This window comes from Bison bison, unplaced genomic scaffold (assembly GCF_000754665.1).
Source record: "Bison bison bison isolate TAMUID 2011002044 unplaced genomic scaffold, Bison_UMD1.0 scf7180017864035, whole genome shotgun sequence".
NCBI lineage: Eukaryota > Metazoa > Chordata > Mammalia > Artiodactyla > Bovidae > Bison > Bison bison.
In genome coordinates this window covers 19034901-19045847 of record NW_011494607.1, presented here as the reverse complement: position 1 = coordinate 19045847, position 10947 = coordinate 19034901, and the positions used below count along the sequence as shown (strand labels likewise).

Here is a 10947-nt window from a genome sequence, read left to right as displayed (position 1 = left end):
CATAGGGAGTGTTCTGTTGTTTCATCAGGTGGCACATAATGCGAGTTTCTTTTCCGTGATGTTAGCAACCAGTGTTGCTCAATGAGTTCATTAACAGTTACAGAATGGTGGTATCCTGTTATTCTTTCTTCATTTATTTACTGGAATACTTCTATATAAAGAGAAATTCCTTTCATCTCTTTAGGTATTTTACATTATAGTTCTTTTAGAAAAGGCAGGATAAATGCTCAGTTCTTTCCCCATCCCCCTTTTAAGCCAGTTTTCAGAATAATGAATTTACTACCATTCTCAAACTGTGATCAGTAAATTTATCATTATGATTTCATGGATTTTAACACACTAAATATGTTTGAATTTACTACACTCTTCTTTTAATTCATAGTCTAATATGTCTAGTGGGTCCATTGTTAGCCACTGAGAGCCTCTTCAGGTTGGCTCCTCGGTTCTTTTGATATGACCCCTGTGGTTGCTCACAGAATGATTATGCCACCAACTGGATGTTCATTTGCTTATTTTAAATTTTCATTTTTAGGGATTGTTACTTAAATTTTGTTGTTGTTGTTTAATAATTACATAAAGTATTTATGTAGTTTTAAAGTCAAATGTATAAATCAAGGTAAATTCAAACAAGTGTAGGTTTTCTCCATGTCTGTTTTACCTGTTTCCTTCCTTTAGAGATAACCATTTTTTCAAATTATTATTTATTCATCTATAATTTTCCCCCTTTGTTTTTATTTCTTTTTTTTAATATAAATTTATTTAATTGGAGGCTAATTACTTTACAATATTGTATTGGTTTTGCCATACATCAACATGAATCCACCACAGGTATATACGTGTTCCCCGTCCTGAACCGCCTTCCCTCGTCCCTCCCCGTACCATCCCTCTGGGTCATCCCAGTGTACCAGCCCCAAGCATCCAGTATCATGCATCGAACCTGGACTGGCAATTCATTTCATATATGATATTTTACATGTTTCAATGCCATTCTCCCTAATCATCCCACCCTCTCCCTCTCAGATGTATAGAACAGTATAGACTGTTCTATACATCTGTGTCTCTTGCTGACCTGCATATAGGGTTATCATTACCATCTTTCTAAATTCCATATATATGCGTTAGTATACTGTATTGATGTTTTTCTTTCTGGCTTACTTCACTAGGTATAATAGGCTCCAGTTTCATCCACCTCATTAGAACTGATTAAAATGTATTCTTTTTAATGGCTGAGTAATACTCCATTGTGTATATTTACCACAGCTTTCTTATCCATTCATCTGCTGATGGACATCTAGGTTGCTTCCATGTCCTGGCTATTATAAACAGTGCTGCGATGAACATTGGGGTACACGTGTAATTTTTAAAAATATAAACAAATAAATACATATCTATTTTATATATATATATAATATCTCACCTCTTTAATAATCATAGCTTATAAGATGTATCCTTTTTTTCTACCGTATTAACATTGTATCCTGGAGAATATTTCATAGCAGTGTTTAGAGATAATCTGCACTCCATTTTTCAAGCAGCATAATACTGTATTCTATGGATGCATTATAGCTTATTCAAGCCGTCCCCAGTTTATGTGCACTTTTGAGTCTACGGTTTTTTGGTATTACAAATAATCCTTCAATCACTTGTCTGGTGCATGTATTTTTACATATTGCTCATGGTACCTATGAGAAATAGTCCTAGAAAAGGGATTGATAAACCCAAGAGTAATGCACGTATAGCTTAGCTAAATAACATGAAATTTTTCTGAATAGAGCTACCCTTTTGCATTCCCATATGTGAGCACTCTTTTTCCTGACAGGCTAGGCAACAGAAAAGGTCAAGTTTTTGCATTTTGCTAGTCTAGTACAGGTGGGCAGGTACCCCAGTGTAGTGTTAATTGCCCTTATTTTAAGTAGGACGTGCATTTAATTTAATTTTCCGTATAATAAGATTTCACTAAATATTACTAATTGACTTTTTTTTTTCTTTGTCTAAAAGAATGTAAGTGTGGGAGGTAAAGTTCTCTATGGTCTCTATGGCGTAGTGGAACATAGCGGCTCAATGAAAGGAGGTCACTACACCGCTTACGTGAAAGTGAGAACACCCTCCAGGAAATTACTGGAATACATCACTGGAAAGAAAAATGTACCTGGTATGCCACCCTAAGTTTATTTTATTCTTAGAAACAAATGAATTTATTCTTTTTCTGGAAGAAGTAAGTTTTTTAATGGGTACTTCGTGTGGATTCACTTTGTTAAGTGAGAAATACCTTAAAGAGTACCTGTTGCTGCTGCTGCTAAGTCACTTCAGTCGTGTCCGACTCTGTGCGACCCCATGGACTGCAGCCTACCAGGCTCCTCCATCCATGGGATTTTCCAGGCAAGAGTACTGGAATGGGGTGCCATTGCCTTCTCCGAAAGAGTACCTAGATAATCTTAAATATCATAAAACTGTACCCTTCACATCATGTGAAGTGGCACCGAGTTTTTCAAGGTATTAAGTCATCGTGTATTGCAGTGGAATAGCATTTTATTTAACAGTATCAGTTTTTGAAGATATACCAGGTCCTCAGAATAGAGCTGGAGTTAAAAATTTGCTTCAGTCGTCTATGTATTTCTTTCCTTCTCTTTTAGTGTAAATGCACTTTTCCTTAAATAAGGCTATCTAGTATTCTACTAGATATTTAAATGCTCTTAATATTAATGCTTTGAAAGAGTTCATTTTGGAAGATGTTTAACCCCAAACAGCCTTATGCAATAAAGTCTAACATTAGATACGTGTAGTTAATGATAACTTTAATGTAAAGTCAGAACATACTTATTGTAAAATTATACTTCTTTTTGTTTTGTTAGGTTTGAAAGAACCTGATAGTGAATCAGCAAGCCAGTGGGTCCATGTTAGTGACACTTATGTGCAGGTGGTTCCAGAATCAAGAGCACTTAGTGCACAAGCGTACCTTCTTTTTTATGAAAGAATATTATAATTATTTGTTAATTAGTAGTGATAATGATTATAGAGGTCACTTTTATTTATATGCTGCAGTGTTAACCACAATATGCAATGTGCCTTTGTAGTCTTTTCTGTAGGAATAGCATGTCCCTCAAATGTTCCTGAACATTGTTACCATTTTGGCGAATCCTTTTAAAGTAAATTTACTAAATGCTTTCAGGGACTTCCCCAGTGGTTCAGTGGTTAGGACTCAGCTTCCACTGCAGGGTTGGGTCCCTGGGTAAAGGAACTTAAAATTCTGCATACCTTGTGGGATGCAGCCCAAAAGGAAACAAAGTAAAACAAAACTAAATGCTTTCAAACTTACATCCTTAAAATAAACATAAACACATGTTTTTAAAAACTTATTTGTCCTGGGAAAAAATAAGAGAATTCACAATAGTTAACTCACTTATAATGTGACTTATTGCAGGCATTCAGAAATGATGCTGGCTAAGTCAAATCATTCCTTAGACAGTGTTTCCCAAATGTGAGTTACATACCACTTTACTGTTTTCATGTGTGTGTGTATATTTCTCCTATGCCATTGTTTATTATTCTTAACCTTATTTTTTAGCCTTTTTAAACCATAGTGTTATTTTGATCATATTCCACATTTTATGTGCTAGTTATATTTTTTCTAATAAGTATTAAAATAAATGTATAACTATTAAAGAAAGACTGTTCACTCATGTAGCACTCCACTTAAAATCATCTCAGGGTTAGCCAGTGGTGTATTACCTGGCTGTGTGGGAAACATTGCTATAACATGTGCTGTGCTGTGCTTAGTCACTCAGTTGAGTCCAGCTCTTTGTGAACCCCGTGAACTGTAGCCTGCCAGGCCCCTCAGTCCATAGGTATTCTCCAGGCAAGAATACTAGAGTGGGTTGCCATGCCCTTCTTCAGAGATCTTCCCAACCCAGGGATCGAACCCAGGTCTCTCGCATTGTAGGTGGATTTCTTTACTGTCTGAGCCACCAGGGAAGCCCAAGAATACCAGAGTGGGTAGCCTAACCCTTATCCAGGGGATCTCCCTGACCCAGGAATTGAACCAGGATCTCCTGCATTGCAAGGGATTCTTTACCAGCTGAGCTATCAGGGAAAGAAGCCCTTTTTGTAACATATACTTACACAATTGGCATAGTGACTTTATCATTTTTTATATGACTCAACTATATAAAAAAGTACCACTGTAACTTCAGTAATATGGATTTACAAATAACATTGATTAGCTTATTGCTTTGAGGTTTTGAGAACTAGAAAAATACTAAAATATTTTATCAACATACTATTTTCAGCCTATTCATGATGGAGTTGAGAATAATTTACAGGTGATTAACCAAGATCAAAATGTATTTATAGATAAATGTTACATGCAGAATTGGTAAATAGAAGTTGTTAATTCATATGGAACCATAGGATACTTTTGAAATGTAAATTACCAAATCATATTTGTAAATGATAGAGAATTATATTCTTATACTTAACAGGAAAATATAATGCATTTTCTAGTTCTGTAGAGCAATAAATATTATCATTTTGGGGTTTTGAGATCACTTTTTGTCTTTAGTAAGCATCATTAGTAAGTTCAGCTAGGTTTTGTTTTTATTTTAATGGACCGTTAATTGGCATTTCTGATTTTCTTTTAAAATAATTAATATCAAAATGATGGTATTTTCCCCTTACTCCTAGAAAACAAATTATTAAGCTGTCAAAACTTGCCATGAAAATGTTACTATTCCTTAGGCTTAAATGTTTAAAAAATGACTACTTTGGTGTTACATTATTAAATCAAAACATAACTGCATGGTTCAAGCATCCTCATCATTAGTGCTCACAAATGATAGTACAGGCAGGTGCTGGATAAGTGCCTGGTCCTAGTTCATTATCCTCTTGTTAAGGAAGTGGCTATAGATAATGTGTGGAAATATTTACCCAAGATTCTGACCCTTCTTAATATTTAAGTGTATATAATATTATCAAGGTTATTAGTGCTGCCTTTTGCTATATGGATGAATGGAATTGTGATGAGTGTTAAAGACAGTAATATATGAAATTCAGAGCTTTAAAAAGTTATTGCATAAACTCTATTTTTTTTCCATAAATTCTATTTTTAAGCTGTCAAAATTTCAGTAGTTGTGATTTCCTTGATTTTTAACAGTGAAATGATGGAAAAATATATCTTTATATAAGTTAACCTGTAAACTCAGGTTGTATCCTGTAAAAGGTAAACAGTGTTTAAAGGTTTTCTCTTTAACTTTAATCCATTAACATTGAAGAGTTCAGCACCAGAGCAGTGAAATTTTTTGGAAAACTATTAGTTAAATCTCTTTATTCAAGTCAGCCATCTAGGTCATGACAGTTACCAAGATGTAATTGTCACTCGCCCAAATGTAAATGTTAAGTTGCCTCATTTTTCTTCTAGAAAAGATACCATTAAGAGGCATGCAGATTTCACTGGATGTCACCTGCTTCTTATTTCATTGATAGGTAGATGGATAGATGAAAAAGAGAAGGAAAGAAACAGGGAAAGGAAAGAAAAGAAGAAAGAAGGGGAAGACATGAGCATTCTTTTCTGTTTCCTCTTAGCTTACCCATTACACAGTTAAGTAGAGATGGTGAATAATCCCTGAGGACAAGCATCAAGGAAAATGCCTAGTTCCTTTTTTCATTGATAGCATGCTAGGACATGAACTAGGGCTATATTTGTTAATTAGGAAATCTGTTAAACTTTATTCTGAATACCAGTTAAGAGTGACTTTTCATTGAGTGATACATTGTAGCTTCAGAATATTAACTCAGTACTCAAGTACTACAGTAGTTTTTATGCTTAACTTCATGTTTATTCATTAAGTATATATTTTATTTAACATCATCCAGGAGTCAGGCACTGGACTGGCACTATTTTAACATGTTTTAAAATGAGGCCTGTGTAAATTTTAGACATTATTCTAGAGGTAATGAGATACTTTTATTTTCATTTCCACAGTGTTAAATGAGTTAATTCTGAAATTTTTTTTTAATGGCCTGAAGTTTATGAATGCTTTATTTCTCCAGATCTGCTAGTAATGGAATAAATTTAATTTTGAGATCTAAGAATTGACTAAAAATAGCTTTTGTAATAGAGAAAGTATGTTAAGTTACACATGGATCTACATTTAAATTTTTGCTTTTATTTTGAATATTTTCAAAGCACATTTGCAGGGGTATTAAATTGTGAAGCTAATTTAGTAACAGTAGCTTCCAGATGACCTCAGGAAATAGTACAAATCAGTGAGAATGTTTACAGATCCTCAAAACAACTAACATAGTGTTTGGCCAGATGAATTTAAGAGATGAGAGTTTAGCTTTATTTAGAAACTGGCTTACAGTGTATATATAACCTCGGTTTTCCATTGTTATTCCATATTTAAAATGATAAATTTTTGACTATATATAAATTATGTGAATATTTTTGACATAACCAAAGTATGTTTATATTTAAGATTTTGTCATGTAATGTTTTTAAAACTGATGTAAAGGCCACCGTTTTGAATGGCCATGGAGAGTGGCGTCAGTTCAAGGAGTAGGTGATACCTGTTTTCTTACTGTAAATATGCCAACAAAGCTATTTTACTATGATATATTTAAGAGCTCTTAGTTCGCATGTGTGACTTTAGTCAATGATTTTATATGGCATCTGAATAAAATTTCCTGAGGATTAAGCTGTGAAATGTATCAACTTCATCTTATTTTTGAGGTATAAAATAGTATCTTGCCTACTTTTATTAAATTCATCCTCATAATTTGTCTGCATGTTACCTGAAGAAATAAGGCTAAGCCAGATGTGTACAATAAATGTGATTCTTTATTATCTATTGCATTAAGAAAGACTATTTTTAGATATTTAAAATACTCTGTTTCATGTAGAAATGCATCAATTCAAATCTATTTAAGAGATAGATAACTATATTTTAAATTTTGAGTAATAATGATTATATATCATTCCTACTATTTTATCTTTTTCCGCAGTGTTTTTGGAAAGTAGCTATGTAACTTATGGAACATTATTTTGATGTTACTATATAAACATGCAAAATAAATATTAAATTCATATTTATGTTTAAAGACTGGTTCTGGAGTCTTTTCAATGCATATTATTGACAGAATATTTTGTGTATCAACACTGTATCAGCTTACTTAGCTATATTTAAAATATCCTTCATATTTCAGAAGTTTATTATTTCAAAATAAAATATCTCAGGGGCCTCTTTCATTTTGACTGCAGTATGTAACAAGTGTAAGTCTGCATCCTTTCAAGTGTTTCTCAAACTGTTTGAGTTATTTAGGCAGAATAATTCATTAGGAAATATTTTGTCTACCTTTTTTCATTTAACTGTTTTTAGGACACGAAGCTCTTTGAGATTATATTGAATGTTATAGACCATCCTTCATAAGTATTGAATATCTGCTGTGTGGTAGGCATTGGGGATACAGTACTGACCACAGGAGATAGAAGTCTCTTCAAAAAGTGAGGAAATAGACATTCTAAGGAGTGAAAATTAAGGAAAAGAATTTCAAATGTTAAATGATACAGAGAACAATCAAGCAGCATTACCCACAGAGCCATATGGGAATTGAGTTCCATGGGACGAAGGATGTTCTAGGGATAAAAGATGGATGATATTAGTTCTGATAGTCCCAAAGAAAAGCAATGAGTGTTGGAGGAAGTGGAAGGTTTTAATTCTGGGGCCATTTCTTCACTCCTGCTGATGGCAATAGAGAGGGTAGGAAGGGAAATTTGACGTTTATATTTTATTAGAAAAATATATGCCCCAGATTTTTGAATGTAATTTCTGAGGTTCGTGGACCCCATGAAGCCATTTTAAAACCATTTTTTATATGAGATGTTTAATTAATTAAACATTGGCTATGCCACACGGCTTGTGGATCTTAGTCCCCAGGGATTGAACCCACATCCTCAGCAGTGAAAGTGTGGAGTCCTCACCATGGCACCACCAGGGAATTCCCTGAAGCCATTTTCATACATTTTTAAAGTTGTACTCAAGCAGAAATATCTAAAACTTCTGCATCCCCATATGTATTAGAATAGGCTGGGTTATGCTGTAGTAACAATGACATCACAATAAAAGTTTATTTCTAACTTAATAAATCCAGGTGCACTGAGGGGGGGAAAATAGTTTATTTCTTCCTCATCCAAAGTCCACTGAGAGTCTGAGAGTCTGGACAATCTGCAGAAGCAACTGTTTGCCAACTGGTGACTATCATCCTCACTCACTGCGTTCTGGCTCTGTCATTTGAACACCAGGCCTCTTCACTGTGGCAGGGGAAGAGAACACCAAAGCTCTTGCACCAGCAATTAAATTCTTCACTTTAGATGTGTTTCGCACACCCCAGTGACCAGAAAGGAGTAGTCACATAGCCCTGTCTGATCGCAAGGAAGAATGGGAAGAGAAGAGTTAAGTCTCCAGGGCTCTGAAGAAAAGGAGAATGGGATTGTGAGTGCACTAAAAGTCTCTCAGAATCTGCCCTCTGGTCACCAAATACTCAGCTCTTTCTGCATGTGGAGCACAGTGACTGTCTTTTCAAGAGATAAGCCCCAGAGTACCATCTACCTTTCCAAAACCAGGCTCTTTGGAAGTGCTATGTCAGGTCTGAACGCTGCTCCCACTGGTCAGGCTGGAGACCCAGGAAACGAGTATATTCTGTTTTCCACACACTTACTGTACAGTGGTGAAACCAGTGGAACTAGTACCACAATAAACATCCTCGTTCAGAAAGGGGAAGAAGAATGGAGACATTGTCATTACCCTGGGTATGGGAAATGTTCATTATCAGCCCTTTCCTCTATTCTCTTAAGAATTCCCTTCTCCATTGTTCTCTGTGACTCAGACGTCACCGTTTGGCTACATTTGAATGGCTGTTGAGGAGTATGACATCCTTGGAAGTTGCACGGCTTTTTTTCCAGTCTTTTCCTAGATAATTGGGAGCTGAAGTTTTAAAGTTTGGAATAGTCACAAGTTCTGTTAGCTAAGGTTTTTGGTTTCTTTTTTCACTACAACTCTTAAAAGCTTAGTAAACCTCTTTGTTCCTGGTCAGATTTATATGCCAATACCACTTTTTTTTTTTTTTTTTGAGACAAGTAGTTCTTGGGTTGGGTGTATTTCTTTGATTTCCTACCTCCATACATCTCTCCTGACATTATGGCAGGGAGCTTCTGTCTATAAGCTTTGATGGGAGAGCCATCCTCTTAACCACATTTTCATCCTTAGGTATTTTTTTTCCCAAGTGAGAAAAAAAAATTAGATTACCCTAATTAACCCATTGAAAATTTCTAAAATAACTATGATGTTTACACCCTCAGGTATGATCTTTGCTGCAAGGCTGAGTTTTAATGATCCTTTGTCATTTAACAGGCTTACTAAAGTTTATCTCCTGCTTGGAGTTGAAAATCATAAGGCTCAAATTCTGGTTGCCTCTGTTCCCTCATTTCAGCTTTAGAAATTAAGCATTGCTTTCTGAGCTCCACTCGTTTTTAATAATAGCTTGCCAAATGCATCCAGTAGTACCCAACATACACTTATTTTTCAACTTCTTCTGTTCAGTTCACCCTGCTCAAATTTCAGTAAGTATATTTTCTGCCTCCCAGGTTATTGTGTGTGATAGTTACATTAAATGTTTTACCATTGCATAAAAATCCCATGTTTGTAGTCTCCAATATTAGTTTCCTATGTATACCAAATAACCTGTAAGCTGATGTCCCATATTTTCAATATGCCTGATGTCTTCTTCAGATCATAAAATGACAGGGAAATCCTCGATGAAACTGGTGAGGGAAATGTAAAACTCATTTCCTGGTCTGGCAAACTGTTTGCATAGGGTACCTCATTAAACTGGCAGAAGGCACAAACGTGAGGTATTTAATAATTCTCTCATTGGACAAATGGAGAACTTTCTATATGCTAAGCAGTATGTTGGCCAATTGGAGAACAGAATTCAAAGGAAACAACAAAAACCTACCAGAAAATTGTTTTAGCGTTACGGAAAACAAGCAAACAAATATAATTACAGAAAGTAGGAACTTAAGAAAGTTTCTCTAGGGCAATCAGGTTTCACACGGAAGATAGGATGTTTCTCTGATTAGAATGTTTCTCAGAGAAATAAACCTGAAAATCAGGGCCTAGGCAAAAAACTTGGAAAATGATCAGAGAGCAAAATCAGAGACAACCACTGATAATATGTGGTAAATATGCTTCTAGTTTTTATTTCATAAAGTGGTTTTAAAAATCACACTAAGGGGACCTCACTGTGGTACAGTGGATAAGAATTTGCCTGCCAGCACAGGGGACATGGGTTGGATCCTTGGTCCAAGAAGATTCCACATGCCTGTGGAACAACAAAGTCTGTGCACTGCTATTAGTGAACCTTCAGTGCGGCAACTCCTGAAGCCCACGACCTAAAGCCTGTGCTCCTCTCAAGAAGAGAAGCCACTGCAATAGCTGTTCACCACAAGGAAGATCCAGCACAGCCAAAAATAATATTTTTTAGAACAAAATATTTTTTTAAATAAAATATTTTTTAAAATTCTCTTAAAAAATCACACCAGGGAAGCTTCAGGGCAGTCCAGTGATTAGGATTCTGTGCTTTCCCGGCCCAGGGCTGGAGTTCAAGCCCTGGTGAGGGAACTAAGATCCCACAGGACACAACCAAAACAACATAATCACACTAAACTGTTGTGTAGTCTTTTTGTGTGTGTGAAATTAGGGCAAGGATCAAAGGAACCACATTTTCCTTTTGCCTCCAGTAATATTATGTACTCACTTCATGGTGTTGGTAGGTGTACTTAGTGAATGTTTCTCCCAGGATGAAGTTGTATTTTGTGGCTGGGTTTGATTTGAGGACCAAGCAGATCTTTACTTATTGAGGACTTTGTTCTAACACTGATTCAGGAACATCTGG

The 10947-nt window shown here is 35.4% G+C and overlaps 1 protein-coding gene across 2 annotated transcripts in view; it reads left to right on the top strand.

Moving 5' to 3' along the window:
• The window catches only part of USP45 (ubiquitin specific peptidase 45), a 55430-nt gene extending 51608 nt beyond the window's left edge, over positions 1 to 3822 (top strand). For both annotated transcript variants that reach the window (XM_010834741.1, XM_010834740.1), the window contains exons 17-18: positions 1999 to 2152; positions 2853 to 3822. In XM_010834741.1, the coding sequence (XP_010833043.1) occupies positions 1999 to 2152; positions 2853 to 2983 (285 nt within the window). In that variant the 3' untranslated portion in view covers positions 2984 to 3822. The remainder of the gene's footprint in view (positions 1 to 1998; positions 2153 to 2852) is intronic.
• The last annotated feature ends 7125 nt before the right edge of the window (positions 3823 to 10947 follow it).